The 19982-nt window shown below is 44.6% G+C and overlaps 1 protein-coding gene across 1 annotated transcript; it reads left to right on the top strand.

Annotated features, from left to right (window-relative positions):
• The first annotated feature begins 851 nt into the window (after positions 1–851).
• On the top strand, positions 852–7443 carry NABP1 (nucleic acid binding protein 1). The gene is made up of 6 exons (XM_058839844.1): positions 852–1196; positions 1303–1441; positions 4452–4523; positions 5888–5960; positions 6241–6307; positions 7118–7443. The coding sequence occupies exons 1-6, from the start codon at positions 1106–1108 to the stop codon at positions 7303–7305; spliced, it is 630 nt and encodes a 209-aa protein (XP_058695827.1). The 5' UTR covers positions 852–1105; the 3' UTR covers positions 7306–7443.
• The last annotated feature ends 12539 nt before the right edge of the window (positions 7444–19982 follow it).

Here is a 19982-nt window from a genome sequence, read left to right as displayed (position 1 = left end):
CACCTCGACGGCTTGCTGCCCGGTGAAGCGGTCCCTTCTCTTGTATTTTATACCCTGCCTGTAGCCAAGCTCAAGGCAGTAACGCACCTCCTCAAGGAGCTGCTGGCAGAATTCAGATGCTTTGAGGTCCTTTTTAGTGCTTATCACGATTTAGGCTCCCATTTTAAGCACAGGAAGGCTCAAAGCAGGTTACTGCACAACCTCCGGCTTTCCTTACATGCCATGAGCATTCTGTCCCAGGAGCAGAATGATGTGGGGAAGCCCTGCCAAGCCCTGAGGCGTCCGTGGCCCCGAAAACAGCCTTTTCTCCTTGGTGGAGACCAACATCAAATCTCTCCCGAAAAAAACCCCACCTAACTCACAAATTTTTATTTCTTTTTTCCCAGTGAAGGAGGGCGGAACTGCCGGGAAATCGCCCTCTGGGAAACCTGTGCCAACGCTCCTCTGAGCGTAAGAGCCGGAGCTTAAAATGGCGCGGAAGGGCAGCGAACCGCTCCCTTAGTCCGCTGTGCCGCACCAGCCGCTCTCGGGGCACCGCGGGGCTGTTGCCCGGAGGGGAGTCAGTCGGTGGGCGAGGGGAGGCAGAACAGGTGAAGGGCGGCAGAAAGCGTGAGGGGAGGCAGGGCGAGCTGACAGAGGACACCCGACGCAGCAGCCCGCACTCAGCAGCGCCAGCGCCCCGAGAAGGAGAAGATGGCGGCGGCAGCGTTGACCAATCAGCGCGCGGCGCCGGCTCGCGCCCGCCCGTTACCCAGTCCCGGCGCTCCGCGTGCCCCGGACGGTTCCATTCGCCCCAAACGCCCCCTCCCGGCGCTCGGGTTGGTGGCGCCCGGCCGGTATAAAGCGGAGCGCGGCGCACGTGTGCTCCTCAGTGCCGGCGGGAGAGGGAGGCGGGTTGGGCGGTGTGCTGGTGGTGTCGGTGTGGAGAGGGAGCGGTGGGGGTCGGGCGTGCCGCACAGTCACCGCACAGCCCCTCGGTGCTCGTGTCCCCGTCCACTGTGAGGGTCGCCGGTGCCCCCCTGCCCGGCCCCGCGCTGCTCCTGCTCCCCCGCGGGATGCGGGCTCGGCCCGCCCCGCTAGCCCTCACCCCCGCGCCGGCCGCAGCATGAGCGCGGCGAGCGACACGTATTTCCTTATAAAAGACATAAAACCCGGACTGAAAAACTTAAATGTCATCTTTATTGTGCTGGAGATCGGTAAGTGGCGCCCGGCACGCCCCACCCCCGGGCCGCCCACGCGTGTCACGGCGGGCGGGGGGGCCGGCGGCGCCGTGCCCCCCCTTAGCCGCGCTTCTCCCCGCAGGGCGAGTCACCAAGACGAAGGACGGGCACGAGGTGAGGTCCTGCAAGGTGGCGGACAAGACGGGCAGCATCACCATCTGCGTGTGGGACGAGATCGGCGGCCTCATCCAGCCGGGGGACATCATCCGCCTGACCAAAGGGTGCGTACGGGGCCGCCCCGCGCCCGCCGGGCCGCGCAGCCCTTTGTCACCCGCGGGGCCCCTCCAGGGCCACGGGGGACACGGCCGCCGCCTCCGACCCGCTCCGTGTTACCGAGCCAGCGCCCTAAGGTCACTTGCCAAATTAAACCCACCTTCCCCAGGCCAGAACATGCCTAGCGTGAGTGTACAGGCTAGGAGGGGCTTGGGTTTGTAATAAGGAGGTGGTGGTGAAGAGATTTGGGTTGGCTTTAAAAAGCTCCCTAGGGAAATACTTCTGGGGCAGGGGGGAAAGCAACAGTCAGTCCTGGTCTGTAAATCAAGCAGGGGAAGTCCAAAGCATGTTCTTATTTTCACAGCTAGTTCTTTCCTCTGGCAGTCAGCCCCTTAATGAAAGAAGGGGATGGTTACATGTCACGCAGAGAAGTTGCTTTTCATGGGAATGATATAACGAAAATGACAGGCAGATGAGAACCTTTCAAGTTTCACTGTAAAAATTCATTCTAGGGCTACACTATAGAATGTGTTAATTTGGTTAGGTGTGAATAATTCCTCAGAGGTAGTTTAATTAAAAAAAGAAACAAACCCAACCCCCAAACTTACTGTGAGAAAGAATGTTAGAGTCAATCTGAAAATCCTTTTACGTGTCACTTAAATTGTCACTAGCAAAGTCATAGTAAGGTTCATTTGAATTCTTCATGCCAGTTAGGTTACACTTTTAGAAATCCATTACGGTGATCCTTTGGCCTATGGCAGTCCAGGATCTGCAGTGTGTGTAAGGTCCTGTTAATTTGTTTTTATGAAAAAATAGGTGAAAGGTGACTCAGGCTGCTAACTGAGCTGTTCTTAAGTTCATTTGAGTGTAATTCTCAGTTCTGGACTGAAATTGCATGACCCTTGCCACCAAAACTACAGCTGCTTCCTCCTATGCAAATGTCCTTTTACACGAAATGGGCTGACTCCTCAGCAGAGGTGGTTCTGGGGAAGGCTGCTTGCGTGGAGAGCACGTGGAGCACAGGGATGGGCAGAACTAAACCAGAGCTCTGGGCCAGCACAAAGCCCTGTGTGTGTAGATGACATTGAAATAAATTGAGAGCGATACTGTTCAGCAGCATTACTGCACTCCCTTCTGTGACTGGCTTACTGTAACTGCTCTGGTATTTCTGTACAACAAATGGGAGAGTCATGGCATCCTTGAATGTAAAAAACTGAGCTTGGCTTGTATGTATTAAATTTATGAGCTGACATCACTGTTTCTGGTGGGTGGCAAAGTCATGCCTTCATTTACATGAATTGGATGCTCCCTTAGGACTGTGGAGGGAGTGAAATGGCAAAAGCTAAATCCATTCTGGTTTGTCTCTCATATTCAGAAAATTGGTCTCATGCTGGCATATGGAGTTCTCCAAACACAATTTTATATTTAAATAGAATTGAGTGTATGATGTTGCCATTGCAAGGCAGGTAAATTTCAGCTCTGTAGGGTAAGCTGACTTCATAGTGTAGGATGCCCTCTGATACAAGCAGAAAAGCTTACACAGGCACCATGGGTAAACATGCCTTTTTTTCCCCTTGCTGAATTTCAAGCTGCAGATTCATTCCTCTGCAAAAGCAGACACTGTTTTGCTTACTTTTGTCACTGGGTGGCGAACCCATTTACAGGAAGCTGTTGCACTTAATATTTCTAAATTTGAAATTAGTGCTGGAGTTTAGTGCTTTATGGCCAGCTCTTTTTGAGATAAAAACAAATGCTTGCATATGTGGAATAACTTAGTACTGGAGGTTGTTAATCCCATGATTTGCTGGGTCTTTTCCCAGTAAGTGTATGTTTGACTTATATTTATTGTTTGGTAGCTCTTCTCCTTTGTTTTCTGCCACAAGACTGCCTGATTAGCTGTTTATTAAAGGTTAAGCAGTGAGGGAATCTTGAAAGTGCATCTATGACGTGAAGAACACTAATCCTTGTTCTGGATGGAAAGCTCCCAAGCTAGCATGTGCAGTTACAGTGCCTGTGCTTTCCTGCTGATGTATGGAGAAGGTTATCACTGGCAGTGCTGTCCTCTCCTGCCAGCCTGACTCCTCCCTGGTGCCTCTTCAGGGCCCTGCATTTGGCCGGATGTCTCCCAGTCTCAGGAGATAAGGCAAAAGGCAAGAGGAAGGTTTGTTATCTCTGTTCCAGAGATATACCTGGAACGTAAGGACGTGGTGACTTGTCCCGAGTGGTGACTCTGTGAGTGCAGTTGCTGAGGCTCTCTGTTCCTGTGCTAGAAAATACACATTCTTTTTAACTCCCTTGCACTGTGCCTGTGTTTCTGGTCTGCATTTTCCTCTTCTCTACACATACATGATGCCACTCACTGAAAGGAACAATTACACAAAATTTTGTATGGCTCAAATTTCAGTGCTTGAAGTCAAGTGCCACCATAAAGAATAGAGTGCACTCACACTGTCTTTGTAAGGGAATGTTCCTGCAATCAAAAAAATATTTCAGTGTGCTTCTATACATCACTTAGAATTTGATGGCCAAACTTAATCCTTTAAAAAATCCAGTCTGGTAAGGACCTGTATTAAGAATGTAAGCACTTTTGATCATGCATGTTCAGTAGCAGGAGCTGTTCTCCAGCAAGCAAAGGTGATTCTTCCTGGCTCCTGCTGAAAGCAGAACTGAGAGTTGTCCCCAAATAAAACACAGATACTACTTTTGGCAAAATGCCTTTTCTCTGCAGGATAACTCATAAGGGTTGCTCCAGTCAACAAAAGAGCATCCAATCTCAAAATAATTGGCTGCTTTCCTGGAATTGTCAAAGGAGTCTGCTGAGCTTCCGGTACCTTTTGCTAGAAGTAGTACATGGGGATCTATTAAACCATTGGTGTTGGTGACACTGGGCTCCCTGGGAATTTTTTTAGTCCATGCCGGTGTGTAAGACTTGTTAACTTCCTGAAAGATGGCATGCTTCTGCTTTCTCTGTCAGCTCATTCACTAAGAAGCTGCTTCACTTCTCCTTCCTTTGGCCAGGTACGCGTCTCTGTGGAAAGGATGCCTGACACTTTACACGGGACGAGGAGGGGAGCTGCATAAAATTGGGGAGTAAGTATTGTGTATTCATACTTCTCAGCAGAGTGTCATGGTAAGTATGAGACCTGGTAGCTCTTAGGAAATGGAATTTAGGGCAGCAAAAAGCATCTTCTCAGTTGGTCAGGGATGTAATGAGCTCTGACCCTTTCTGGGCTGTAGGTCCTTTGAAGAAAATCAGCCTCCATCACTGACACGGGTCTAGGAGGAGAAAATGTATAAATGACAAGGGACCTTAATCTGCATTGTTTACCTGGGCCTTATCTTGATTAACCACTTCGTTTTGGTGGAAGCCTTTTGTATGTGTGTCATCCTTGAAGGACAGGCAATGCAGAGAAGGAAGAGCAAGGTAACTCCAGTGAATCATACCCAAGCAGAAGCAAACCTCATTAAACCTGCTTTAAACTGCCCGCAGACTGGGGCAACAGCTCCTGCCTAAGAACAAACATGAGTAACATAATTGACCAATAGAAACAACAGCAACATTTTCTAACCAGAAGAGTATTTTTCCACTATTGCACAAAGCAGTGTGGGAAACCTTGCAGTCATCAGGGAAGTGGGGCTCTGGGGTTGCCACATATCTTCCTGTATGGTTCCAAAATGCCCGGTGTTCAGATGGATTTACATGAAAAGAATGTACAGATTGTCTTGTACAAAATCTATTAGCTCAGAAGTGTTACCCAGCTGACTTACTCTCCAGCAGGCTGGAGTGATGAGAGCCCTTCACTGGGTTGTGCCTCCCAGCAGCAGGTGGGAGCTCCTCTTGTGTTTTACCATTCCAAGCAGTGTAATGATCCAGATCTTTCCTCTCTGCTGTAATTTTCATGTAGTGAGTTGATGGGCCTATTCTGCCATAGTCCCCTTGAGTGGAAAAAGGACGCTTTGAATTTCATTGCCTGTTTTGGGCTCCTCTGTGCTGTTACTGTTAATGGGGCACTGCACAGTATGGGAGCATGTGGGAGTGAGTTTTCTCTAGAGGTGTAATGCAATCCCTGTCTGGGAGCAGGCTGGGTGACTCAGTGCCTCAGGTGACCTTTTGGGTGGGTGCTGGATGAGATTGTCCCAGCTGGAAGAGAGACAGAGGGAGCCCTTTCATCACCTTTGGTTTTATTTAGGCTAGTTTACCTCCTTGAGTAAATGAATACTTGCCTCTGCTTAATTGAAATGCTCTCACCAGGAAGATGAGGCTGCCTCACCACAAGCCTATAGAGGGATCAAAGAGCCTTTTAGTACCTATGGATATTCTCTGAACACTGGGGTCTGGATTAATTATTTGTGGGTGATGGGATGTGTCTAGAACATATGCTATGTGAATTGTGGAGTTGAGAACTCTGTTAAAATGGCTTTAGAACTTTCTAATAATCCCAATTTCTTCCCAGGTTCTGCATGGTTTACTCTGAAGTGCCAAACTACAGCGAACCCAACTTGGAGCACATCGGGCAGAACAAATTGGTATGTTAAACTTGTGTGAGGCTTCTGGCCTAAAGTGCTCTGTGTTCTGACTATTTCACACTAGGCTGTGATCAGATATGACTCTTCTGGAAAAATGGACTTAGTGATATATAGCTAAAACTGAACCAGTAGTTGAAGTAGCAGATAAATTCCATGTGGACCCACTGTTAGAACATATATGGGGGAAATATATCAGCTCCTTTCTGTAAAAGTGTGAATGTTCTTTCTCTGATCCATGTCTTTTTTTTTTTCTTCTTTTTTTTTTAACCTTTCTCTAAAGGCACAGGGTGAACAGAATAATATTTCTGCATCAAGTGGTATGGGTACTTGTACTTTTGGGCCACTGGGTAAGTTTTTTTCAGTTTGTAGAAGTGAAGAAATGAGAAACACTTAATGGGAATAGAAATTTATTTCAAGGGTTCTCCATTCTTGTGATTAAAAAAGAGCACTAGGCTCTAAAAAGTTATTCAGACTGGGGCCTGAACCTCATGCCTGTAATCATGAATATTTCCTGAAACTGTTTTCAGGGTTTCTTCTGTAGAAGAGGAGGAGATTAGAATATTTGGGGTGCCTATATCACATAAGGGGCCTTGACTAATCTTAAATTGTTGTGATGCTTTTGAAAAGTTTTTGCAGCACTTGAAGTTCTGCGTTTTTAAACTTCCTGAGACATTGGCTTTAAAAATTACTTCAGTCTTGCTAGACACCATGACTTTCCTGCCTGATTTGCTCCTGAAAACAGAAGTAGTGGTAATCTGAATTCCAGTATTTTAGTTATCCAGATAATTTTGCGCTGTATTTAAACATAGAATTTTAAATACTAAAATGCTTCAAGGCCTTGAGCAGGTATAAGCTGAGAGGGAACCTTAATTCTGGCCTGCCTACACAATGCCCATACTCAGTAGCTGGTGTTATAAAGCTGTTATTGTGACCTTTCTTGCTTTAGCTGAGAAAGGGGAGTAGGGATGGAGGGAAGGTAGTTTGGGAGGGGAAAGGTCAGCTGTGATTTGCAGTCTTGCAGTGCCAGAGAGGCTTTTCCTTCTGGTCTTCAGCGTTTGGTGTTTACTGCAAACTATGTATTCCTTGTTGGTAAATTTATGTAAGGAATCGATGATTTCAACCCATGGAACTTGTGATAACGTTTTTTGTCTTCTTAGGAAATGGTTTACAAACTGGACCTGAAGCAAGTGGATTTCCATTCACGTATAACCACGGCCACATTTATGCAGGTAGTGGGAGAGGCAATGGACGAGGACCTGTAAATCCAGCACCAGCTAATAGTGTTCAGCCTCTTCCCCCTGCTGTCAGTAACGGGAGGGACCCACGCAGGGCCTTTAAAAGATGACTATGCCAAATGTGGTTGTACAGCTTGCTTAAACTCTACACTCTACTTGAACACTTACTGCACTTTTATTTATAGTTAACTGTGAACCAGTTTGTCCTTTGGTTTTGTTTTTTTTCACCTTTTGGTGTATGGAGCAAACTTGATGTGATCTATTTCTTGTTTTGCATCAGGGAAGCACAGTGAGTCTTCCCCGTATGTAAAGGGGGTAGGGGGAGAAGGTGGATACAAGGAAGTAAGGGTCACAGGTGGAAGTGTCTCAATGAAAACTCTGTGCCCTTTGCTAACCAGAAGAAAATTTCAGTTACGTACACGTATTTCTGTTGGTCAACCATGTAGCCTTAATAGGTCTACTCTGTCCTGTGCACGCATGCATTGACTTCCGTTAGGGATAATGGGAGCTCTTCCGGTTGGAAGAGAAATGAAGGGGAAGAGCAAAAATGCTCTGGTGAGCTAGGTGTCCTGGGAATGAGCATGGCTTGTGAAAGCAATAAGTGGAAGGAAATGGTGGTGCCAGACTTAGTGGTGTCTCTGGAATCAGAGAGTGCATAGCTCCGATCAAAGCTATGGTGAGTGTCTTGAAGCTTGATTCTGATTCCAGAAAGGTGTGCACTACTTGAAAAATTCTCTCTAAGCACCATTATCACTGTCAAGGAAAGTGACACTGATTTTTGCTTTGGATAGAAGCTTGGATATTTGTTCTTGCTTTGCATGAGATAGCAGAACAGGAGGATCTAAATTCAGACAGTGTTGGGCAATATGCTTTTTGTAGCCTTCCTGTGTGTAAAAGCCCAAGGTTACTTTGCAGGAGCCTGAATTTCCAGGAGCGGACTGTTCTCAAATGCTGCATTACCCATCTCTTCAATGAGTCTGCCTACTCCCCCTTCCTTCATTCACTTTTCCAAATAAATGATGTATTAGATGAAGCTGTATATGTGGATTGCAGAGGTACTGGCCAAGCACACAGCGACACTTCTGATGCTGTTAAGCTTTCCTTCCTCTGTTTTATATGAAATAGGAATTATCCCATGAAGAGCCCCCTCCATATCCTGGGGGGTAAATAGCTGGTTTTATTTCTGAGATCACAAATGCCTTGACTCTAGAACAGAGTCCAGTGCCATATTTCAGATCAGGTTCAAAAACAACTCGGAAACTGAGGTGTCATACTGGATTCATCTGTTTAACTCTTCTTAACTGACCTCTCAAATAAAAAAAAAATTGCACTAACCACATCAAAAACAAATCTAACTTTCTTTCTGTCAAGCCATAAAGACTTCATGACAAAAGGTTGTTTCTGAATTCTGAGTTGTCTCTGTGGTCATTCATGTTCTTTGAATCTACTGATGTGTTACTAATGTTTACAAGTTGTTTACATTTGATACCTTTTGCTTTTGGTACTCTATCATGATATGCTGAAAATTGCTTCTAATTGGTGCAAGTTCCCTGCTTGGTGTGAAATACTGAACTTCGTTTGAAATGGAAGCATCAGCAACAACAAAGCGCTGAAGGGAGGTTGAGAGAGACCTGTGTGCCCAGACACCTGAGGGCTGTTTGTTTCTACTCTGGTGAAGTGCTTTCCTGGTACTTCCAGGTGGAACTAGTGAAATTTGTTTTGGACACAAGAGGGTGGCATGCCTCAGGAGATCCCCTCTGGGTGCTGCTGTGGAAGAATACTGCTCACTGGTGAAGCAGAAAGCAGTAATTTCTGGGGAAATGGTGTAAAGAGGCGACATGTAACTCAGGGACTTCAAATTGCTCGCTTGTTTAAACAGATGTGATGTATAGTCTAGATGAATGGACAGCCTCTTCTGCAGTGTTGCTTTAAGACATTTGATGTGCTTGTGAGAAGGAAGCCAAGAGGACTTCTAAATGCATGAAGTACCTGTGCTGTGCTCCAGAGGTACATAAGATGTAAGTATGGTGTGAGAGCCACACTGCACAGTCAGTAGTAGCTGTAAAGTCAGCCAGTGAACAGTGCAGGTGGTGGCATGGTACTCATTGGAGTTACCTCCAGTGTGGATCTCTCTGGGGATCTTCTCTGGCATAAAGAAGTTAAAATCAAGGGCAACCCTGTGTTTGTGTGTGCTGAGGTGCCTGGTGTTTGTAGCTCTGCATCTGAGCCTTTATTAAGCTAATAAACAGAGAATACTTGTTCACATATTCCAAGTAAAAAGTGATATGATTAATGTTAAGTGGCATAAGATTAAAACCCTGCAGTCAAGTGGATGATTGATGTGCAGTTGGGAGAAAAAAAGGAAGAGACAGGTCTTCATGTTCTCAAGGTTAGTAGCATTCCTGCTTTCCTGTTTCTTACATGAAGCTATTGCATTTTACTAATAAGTTTTTACTTCTTTGCAGGGGAAATCTTGTGCCCTGAGATGGACATGGACTTCAATATAATTTTTCAAGGTCCTCTGATCTTCCACTGAAAAGTTGTTTCCCTCAGAGCTGTCAATGTCAAGATAGTGAGCTCTCAGCTTGCAGAGGAATCTGGGAGCCTTGCTTAGAGCTGTTGGGATCATACCACCTCGGTTCACAGACACAGACACACATCTCTCAATGCAAACAGGCAGTGAATTACTGTGACATGTTAAGGCAGTTCCTCAGTGCTCAGTGGTTGGGTCAGGGAAGTCTCTTCACAGATGCCTTCCTCCTTAATGGTTAGGCTGCTCTTAGGGTGGTCTCATTCTGCACAATATAGAATTCCAAAGGAAAACAGACACTGGAAGGTGTTCATGTACCCAGACACAAACTGCATGGTGCTGAAGTGCTGCTGAGTAGTCCCCATACACTTAAATCACAAGCAGCCCTATTCTCATCACCTGACAACAGCTCCCCCTCTCCTGCCCCAGCACAAGGACTGATGGCAGAATGGCGCAGTGGAAAGAGTTCTGCTGTGTTAGTGCTGCCATCTGCTTTTTCTGTCTGTCCTCTGCATGAGTCACCTTGATTTAAAAGTGGCAAAGCAGTCCTGTACTGTGAAATACTGTCCTAACTTTGGATAGAGGGGAAAGTCAGAACACCCCCTGTCCACAGTGAAAATGGGAAAGTACTGTAAGAACAAATATAAATACGGGACCAAAATGCAGGACCTGAAATGTAATCTGCCTTCACAACTTGTTATATGAGCTTTGGCCAATAACCTAAAACTGGCAGGTTGCAGTCCTGTGCTCTCCAAATAATGCTGCTCTTTAGCATCACAAATCCCAGGAGGGCTGTCTGCAGTGAGTGTTACTTGCAAAGCTGGGAGGGGTGGTACAAAACACCTTTTCTACCTCAGTGCTGTGTCTGCACAGAAGACCCCCTTAGCGTTCCAGGGCTGTCCATCATGTTCTCTGGAGAGGGGAGTGCTCAGGAGATGGGTGCTGTTCCCTGAAACCCCCTATGTTTTTCACAGGCATTGAACCTTGTGTTTTGTAATGACCTGGCTGCTATGGCCACCTTCTGCAGCTCATGTATGTACTCCTAAAACAAGGGATCTTTTCCCTGCTCTAAGGCAGTTTTCTTCAGAAACTCCTGCAGTGCTTTTACAGGACTAGGAAGCAGTAAAAACAACGGGGTTTGGAGTGTTTCTGGGGAAGTCTGGGCTCCTTCATGGCCTGTATGTTTTCACCTGCCAGGTTATTCCCTTGCTTCTCAAATGCTTGTAGATTTGCCCAGTCAAACATGCTCTTTGTCCTTAACCCCTGAGCCAAGCAGTTATTTGCACTGCGTGTGTGGCGTGCAGCGGTGCTTTCCCATGGGATCCCGGGAGGTGCTTTGCTGTCTCTGCAGCCCTTGCTGGCAGCTGGCTCAGGAGCTGCAGTCAGTCAGTTTGGGGAACTGCCCTGCAGTGCAGCACCTGTGCATGCTCCTGAGGATGTGCAGGGCTGGGGCTGCCCAGCCCGGACTTGATGAGCTCTGTTAATGAGTTGGCTGTGCCCCAGCCGAGTGCTCTGCTGACTGTGCAGTGCTGCAGGGTCAGCCTGGCCCTCCCTGCTGAGGAGCACAGGGGCCCCAGGCGTCCCAGGAATTCATTTAGAGATGCTCTGTCTTCAGCCTTCATCATTCTTCTGAGTCCTTTATTCTTGCTTCCAGAGAATGTGAAATTGTTATGGTTCTTTACGGGGATTTTGCTTTTTAATTTATTTTGTGACGGACATTTGGGGGGGGGGGGTAACTGGGATGAGAAAATTAATGCTAAACAAGCTGTTGATTAAACTACTGGGCTTCAAAGGGATTAGGAAAAAAGTTTGGAAGTGACTAAAGGGAACTCTTAAAGATTTCACTGAGGTTTTTAATTTCTCTAAGTTGCTGATATTTTTTTTCTCATAAAATAATGCAGTTGTAAGAGCTTCATCTAAAACTGCCCTCCCACACCTCCAGCTGATAAAGACTGTCTGGATTTATACATGTTCTAGGAAGTAAGATTAGGGAAGAAATAAAACATCAGGATGTAGCTCAGAGAAGAAAACTCTGGTGCTCTAAATGTACCTTCAAAGCTAAATGTTTCCTTATACAAGTTTAAATGGAATGGTTTCAGCTATGTAGAGTGGATTGTAGGGCTGACTGGCTGCTCCATGTTTAATAAATTTGCATCTAAAAGAGAAAATTGGCTTATACACCATCAACTGTGGCTCCACAGGATCATAGTTGTATGTTGGTTGTAGTGTGTCAGCATAGCCCTCTACCAAGGTTTTTTTGGGTTCATGTCCAGAGGATAAGATGGCTTTGCAAAGTACTGGACAGCTATTTGGAAAATTTGGAACCATGCTTGTCCACCCTGTGTCCTATGGGGCTCACTGGGAGATCCCACTGACTTCAAGGATAATTTGGATCATGTCCTGTGCAGGTAGTACTTTCTCATCTGAAAACTGGGATAAAGTGGTAGTGCAGATCTGTCAGATGCTAAATTCATAATTTATCACGTGGATGTTATGGACAAGCTGAAAGCCACAGCCAGTATGTAGAGTTCTTTCTTTCTAAATCAGGAAACTTTTACAAATATATATTTCCAAGCCTGGATCCTTTCTAGTTAGGTAATTGGGCTTTTTATAAAACCAAATATATTGTGTTTGCTGTTTTTTTTCTGAAAGGATTGGACAAATAACTGTCAGGACTGGCTTGGGGAGGGGGGGAGTGGGTTCTGGTGTAGGACAAACATGAAGATGCATTAAATGATCTCTAGCTGGCTCCACCATTCTTTTCTATGATTTATGCATTGGCTTAATTTTTGTAATTTCCTTCTTCCTAGCTTGATTAATACTAAATTTAATTTTCTATAATCAACTTGAGCATGTAACTTGAAGAGATGAGGTTTAGGCTGATTGCAGTAAAAATCTACCTATCCAGTCTAGCTTGAATAAAGCAAAACTATTTTTATCCTTAAATGATGCAATATTTTCATGGAGCTCTGCAGCCTACTTGTATTTAACCTTTGAAAGGAGTGCTCTGTTTTTTCAGATCACCTAATGCAAACTTTGCAAATGGGTTTTTTAATTATGAGAGACCCACCTGCATGCCATCAACCAAATTATTAGTGAGGCAGAGAAGGATAACCAATAGTGCTGCCAGACTTAAGGTGAATATGAAAAATGTTTAAATGCTGAGAACAGAAGTTGCCAAGAAATAACTTTAAACACCAGGTGCTGGAGGAACAAATTAATATTACTTAAATTATTTTTAGAAATAGTGAGTTGAGGCCTGATGCAGATAGACATTTCTGTGAGCAGCAGCAGCACTTGGCTATGCAATAGGACCAACAAAATCAACACAACCTTCTTTTAGAATAAAATATTTTAGTTTAAAAAAGCCTTAGGTAGAGTGAGAAAGAGAATTTAATAAACTCTACTATTTATAAGTCTCTGGTGAGCTGTTGTGCTTATCAGAACTGTCTGTGATGTGGGTTGGGATGACCTTGAACAAGAAACTTTTGTGCAAAAGCTCTTCTTGCAAGTGTTTCCCTGGAATGCCCAGTGTGGTTTCATTTTGGCTGTGCTTTACTGATGGCAGGGCCCACTGCTAGGGACAGTGAGTCTAAATATTCTTGCTAAGCTTATTTTCCCCAGTAGTATGGAGTCAGAGATAATTTCTAGAGGAAGGGGGACCCAAAACATCAGTAAGTCAATATTGTGAAGCCAGTTAAAAGGATAGGTCAGCTCGGGAAAATCGCTGCAATAAGCTTCCCGTAGTTTTTTTTAGCCAGGTGGATTTGCAGAAGTTTTTTGTGCAACTTCATCAGTGGTGGACCTGAAGGCATGAGTTGCAAAAGTCTGGGTCTTTCTAGTAGATTTAAATGTCTGGGAGCCACACTGGAAAAAAGAGGCGCATTGATCATGGTTCTGTTGGATGTCTGGTGACTGGGAAACAAGAACTGATAGTAGATCCTTAATTACCTTGTGGTTTTGGGGATTTGCTTCAGCAGCCTGTTGTCACCAGGCTAATTGTGATTGAGTTTGGTTGGTATGAGCAAATGGCTCCTTCCATGGCTGTAGCTGCTTTGATGGCCAAAGCTGGTGAGGCTTCTTCAGTGCAGGCACACAGGTGGTCCCTGAGGAATTAGCTGAAGCGATTAGCTTCAGGTGCTGTGTGCAGCCTGTGATCAGAAGGAACAGCCTGTCAGAGGGCCCCAGCTGTCAGCAGGGTCATGCACAGGAGGAGGTCTCCACTGGACAGTATTTTTAGGTACTGCAGGTGTTGCCTCATCTTCCAAAAATACTTGGTTCACTTAGGAGGGCTTTGGGTTTGTTTTTGGTTGTTTTTTTTCCCATTTGTTTCTTGTAAAGTTGAGAGCTGCCTGCTGTGCAGCTCTGTGGTTTCTTTGACTACCTTCTCTTTTACCTGTCTGAGAAAATCTTCTCAGTGGAGGTGCTCACCTGCTGTCCTGCTGAGCCTTCCCCTGCCTCTTGCCTACCTTGCCTTGTGAGCACTTGCACTGCTGCTTGTGCCAGTGCTCGACCTGTTCTCGTTTGTCTCTAACGTGTTATTACTCCTCAGGTGTTTGACAGGTCTGTCTCATTATTTCTTCTTCTTCCAGCTCCTTTCTCTATTACCAAAGTAATTTACAGCCCTGCCCAATTAGAGCCCCTGTTTCCCCCCCCAGCTGGGTGTGACATTGCCTGCCCTCAAGAATAACCATGATCTTCCTGCAATCCCATTGTTGGAATCCGCTGAGGCTGGAGAAGGCGTTTCGTGCATCACTATAACAAGTTGTTCACAGCTTCCCATGTGCTGGGCTTCAAATTCAGCCTTTCAAAAGACTTTGATAAAGAAGAAAGGACCTTTTTTTTCCCTGACTGCTGCAAATGAAAAAGCTTCTCGCTTGGGAGTTGTGGGTCATATTTATGGAAATGGGGAGAGCAGTTGCAATATTTATGGCAGTTACAGAAGCTCTTGAATCTATATTTTATTGATATGTATTTACGTGCCCACAAAAATCTTATTGCACACTAGTTGAGAGAACTTTATTTAGATTTAGTATTTTGAAGTCATTTTTTAGTGCTTCTTTATTATCCATGGAGTATGAAGTCCAATATTTCAAGTAGGACTGTCACCAAACAGCCGGAGGTTTTAAAAAGATTTTTATTTTACATAAAGATAAATGTTGAAGCCACATTTTTCAGAGGCACCATCTGTTTTGTGTTGACCTTAATTTTCTGGATGAGTGCTTTTCTTCAAACATTTTAAGTCTTGTCTACATTTCATTTGGTTGGGAGTGTTTAGGTTATTTGTTGAACAGGAAATCAGATATTCAGAATGCAAACACACCACTACGTTGCAAATTATTCCCTTTGTATAATTTAGAAGACTGCTTTGTAAATACTCTGCAGACTTGCTGGGGTAGCTCTGTCTCTGACATCTGGTGGGTTGGCCCTGTGTGGAGCTGGATTTCTTTGGAATGTCACCATCATGCCTTGCACTGGGCAATGGGGTGCAGAACAGCCAGGGAGAACTGCTGAGTAGCTTTTTAATGGATAATTTCTGGGAGCGAGGGTTGTGTAAGGATTTCTTGGTTGGCTTCATGGCCTTGGAAGGATTTGCTGTCCAACAAACAAGAAGATCTGCTCCTACTAAAAAGCAACGCTAAAATAGCTGTATGGCTACATATGCATCCTTCCCCCAGGGCAGTACTCCCCTTTCTTCCTTCAAATTCTTCTTGCTTCTGTGTCTGCAGCTTAAATAGGTTTATAGATTATTTTTGCCTTCCTTTGCCTCCAGCCTTGCTCTGTGGCTTGTCTGAACTCCTGTGGTTCCAGGAGTTCAGCTGTTTGTTACTCTGCCACTTCCAAGAGTTTTCAGGGCCCTGCCTGTCTGTCTGTTCCTTCTCTCCCATATCAGCTCCCTGCCTTGCCCTCTCCAAGCTTGTCCCTTGTCATAAAGGGGACATAAGCTGTCCCTTGCAGGGGGCTGCAGCCTAGGCCTGTACAGCCAAATGTCAGATGTCTCTCTTGATATGTGGTCGATCTAGGGTAATGCTGGCCTGCAGTAGCAGCTATTTTAGTGACAAAATGTACTCTTGGCAGAGACAGTCATTTCTTTGTGGCTTTGGATGGGAGGTGAGACCATAATCCTGCTCTTACATGGTTTTTTAGTTTTAATTTAGCATCTCCTTTTGCCCCTGCAAAAGGAGTGATAGAATGATAGTGCGACTTTTCTTTCCCTCAGAGTACAGATTTGGAAATAAAACTCATGAGGTGGTAGAAAAAGTGTTACAATATAAATTTTTTTGTGTGTGTGCTTCAAGAAATTCCCAGAGGGGAAAGCTGTAAGGACTGCACTCTTTTAAATTAACCAGCTGGTTTCTTTACAGCTCTGCTATGTAAGTGCCTAGTAAAGCTCATTTCAATGAGGTGCCAAGATATGGGGGAAAAGAGCTGAACAAACAACAAAATATCTGCTTAAACTGAGGCTGAGCTGTTCTGAATACCAAAGGCTGGAGTCTGCCTCACTGGGCTGGCTGTGTTTGGAAATACCTATTCCTGCAGCCATTTTTGAGGGAAGTGATGGATAGGGAGGCTTGTGCTGGTGGCTGTTTGCCATCCCAAAAACCACGTAGTGCTCTGGTCCTGGATACTTAGAAGGTTTTTAGATGTTCACGTGGTATGTGAGGCCCCATGAAGAAAGGCAATGTGTGGCCAGGGCAGAGGAGGCAGCAGGTCAGGTCACCTGCTCTGCTTCCTCCTCACCATGCCCAGGGCACCAGGCATCTCTGCTGGGAAGTGGAGATATCAGGCTTGTTTCAACTCCAGGATCTTTTTTTAATCTGTGCTATAAAATAATTAAATCTAGAGTGGGTAAGTTTCACCTCTCATGGTTATTGGTAGCATCTAGAGTTGTATCTTTCTTTGCAAGGACAGAAGTAATTTATACTGGAGAAAACAAAGTCTGCTCTCCCTTGACTGTGCTAAGAAATATTTTTCTACTTCTGAAAAAGAACTGAGTTCTGAAAATGGAAAAGAGAGTGGTTTGGGTTGTTTTGAGGCTGTGACTTATGTGCAAATTGCACCTCTCTAAACAGGTGAAGAGTAACTTACCTTGAAGAGCTACAGCATCATCCTGCACCTGTGAGATGGGCTGTTAGGAAGGCAAGGTGGCTTAACTGCCAGAAGGGCAGCTGTTAATTATTGCTGTAATTAATCTCAGGTGATCTTTTTTATCTACTCAGCAGAAGGAGCTATTGCAGAGACTCATTAAAAGCATGACTCCAGCAGACAGGGGAGCAGGGAATTGTTCCTGGGTTCTCCCAGGGGTGGGTAAGACCTCAGAAATAGCACATTGGGCTGACAGCAGCATTTAGGCCCTCAAATGCCACTTTAGGGTAGCTTGAAACATCTGAACTGTCAAAAAGTTGGGCTGTACATTTGATGTGGAAGTTTTGGGCAATATAGTGGCATCTCAGTGTGCTGCTAACTGCACTGGCAGCAGTGCCCCCTTCAAGGGGGTTCCTAGTCAAGGGTCACAATCAAAATCTGAATGTTCCAAGACAGTCTGGATTTGCAGCTGTTGGAGACGATGGCAGAAGTGGGGTAAGTGAATGAGCAACAGCTGTGTTGTTTTCATAACAAATCTATGTTTTAAACATTATTTCTTTCTCTTGAAACAGAAAAATGTTTAATTTTACAAGACAAAGACTTGTTTGGTTTTTTTACGTACACATTTGACTTTCTACAATTGCTTAAGAAAACACCTAACTTTGGTAGCATTGTGGCAGAATAAGTTGTTTGGTGCATTTTCATAATGTTTCTTTTGGTAGTTCCATAGCATAAAGTTTGTGAGGGTTTGAACAAATATTTCCTTTGAGCTAAAAAAAACTAACTTTCATGTGACTTAAGGAAGGTATTCTGCAATTGCTGCCTTTGTTTTAATATTTTATACGGTCGTATCTCCACCACATGAGTAGGTATATTAGGGGTGACCAAAATATCTCTGACCTGCTGGGCAGCAAGTTAAAGATGAAGTCACTGTAGAACTATTTGGAAGACTACAACTTTGTTTCTTGGGTTGAAACTTACCTAGTTTTCCATGAGACTGTCTGAATTATGTGATTTTAGATACAAAGAAGTAAGTGTTTTCAATCTAGGGGCAATATGCTTTTCACTGCCACATAAGGATAGGTTATTACTTAAAATAACAAAGACAACTCCATCCACTTCAAATGTGGCTTCACCCTCCCCAAAATCTGTGCTTGCTTTTCACTGCTAGCACTTTTATGTTTTGTGATGAAATCCAATGCTCTGCTACCTGTTTAATTTTTGAGGAAGGCTGCTGTGCAGTCTTTCTCACAGGGTGAAACTGATGCTGAAAAATGTACCAAATAACTGGCAGGTGACTTGGGGAAGCAGTACTGATGTTGCTTTTGTTTGTCAGAGTGGAACAGAGTGTTCAATAACGGGAGATTTTGTGTATTGCTTGAATTTTGTGTGTGTGACTGGGCTAACCCAAACGTGCAGATCAGGAAGATGAATTGACAGGCAAGGGACAGCTAAAGGCTGTCAATGGGAGGTTATTAAGGGCTGCAGAGAAGGCAAACACAAGCTAGTGGGTTTTGATTCATCTAGTCTGCAGCAAGAGAAGAATTCACCCAGTCATAGCCCTGTTGCTTGGCTGCAGCACCTTTGGTGAGAAAAGAACCCCACAATTTGCCCGAGAGTGCTGGCTGCCCGGGTCTCACCTGTGTGCTATTAAGGCTCTGCCTCAGCAGGTGCCCTGGTCTCTCTCCAGGGCTGCAGCCTCTCTCCAGGCTGGGCTGGGGCAGCACAGATCTCCTGGGGCTCCCACCACTCAAAAAAGAATAAAAAAAAAAAAAGCAAGCTTCAGAATGACTACTTGATGTTCCGAAGAAACAGCAAGATTGGTTTCCTGGGCCTCTGAGAACTGTTTTAGAATTCACTTCTCACAGTAAACAATTAAATTTGCTACTTTGTATCCATGGTTTTTAATAAAGAAGGCTCCTCTTTAAGGAAATTGACACAAACCCGCATGTTCGTAAGCCAAGTGTTGTTTTTCCTTATTGGAGCATGCTATTATCCCATGTAATCTCTGAATTATAACTAATGACTATAGCTGCACCTAATTACTGAGCTAGCTACAGGTGAGAAGTTTATTTTTAATGAGATTTTTGTTTGATGGGAATGAGTGGATTCTCCAAATGTCATATGCTTACATACAGAACATTTTACCAAGAACTGGTTAGTCTAGTGATGTAGGTTGTGGTTTGTGTTGTTGCTTTTTAGGTTTTTTTTCCAAATATAATGCAAAATGTAATGTGTGGTAACTTAGCTGACTGCTCAGGAGTAAAGAATGCTGTTTAAGAAGAGGCTCTCAGTGTTGTACCAGGATTCCCAAATGTAAGAAACTTGCAGTGCAGACACTAGTGTAGAGACATCGATGCTTTGATAGCAGTGGCATGGCAATAAAGCCACTGCTTGGAAGCTGGGCAAGTGGGAGAGACACAGTGTCTCTCTAGTGTGTCAGAGATCCCCCCAGAACAGTGCACAGGTGCAGCTCATAGGCAGCCCCAAATGATGCTCATTCCCTGCACAAGTGATTCTGAGGCTGGTCCTGCTGTGCCATAAAACATTTCCTCCCTGGCCTAGCTGGCACTGGTGCTTGGAATACTCCAACCAAAATGTGAGAGAGAGAAGGATGTCCCTTTTCTTGGTCTCAGTGAGACTGAAGAGCAGTACATTCTCACTATAAAATTGCTGGCACAATTTGGAGCCAAATTTAGTCCTAGACATTGTTTATGGGTTGTTGTTTATGGGTTCATCCAAATGCAGGCAAATAGTTTTCCCGCTATTACGAAAATAATTTGTTTACTTGCCATCTGGTTATTATACATGATTTTTTTTCCCCCCAAGATAAAATGAAGATCTTTTGATTAGCGACTACAGTAAAATGTGTCTGATTTATTTGTGAGAGTTGCTGTTTGCCAAGTACATTGCTGCAGCACAAGTACTGTTTGTTATGACATTGTACTGAGTCACTTGTTGATGCTATTGGAGGGAGAAAATTTAGTTACAGAAACTGGAACAGGATGTCCATTTTATTTCAGTACTTGTAATCCTGAGTCATCTCAGATAGTTGATGAAATAAAGCACCTCACATTTTAGACAGGGCTTTTCTTAACATAATTCGGGGATGCTGTAATTTGATACAGGGTGGAAAAATACAGAGCTGATTTTATGCAGAAAGGTTTATTT

The sequence above is a fragment of the Poecile atricapillus genome, chromosome 5, assembly GCF_030490865.1.
Source record: "Poecile atricapillus isolate bPoeAtr1 chromosome 5, bPoeAtr1.hap1, whole genome shotgun sequence".
NCBI lineage: Eukaryota > Metazoa > Chordata > Aves > Passeriformes > Paridae > Poecile > Poecile atricapillus.
Note: the sequence above shows the minus strand (reverse complement) of the source record. Positions and strands in the feature narration are given on the sequence as shown.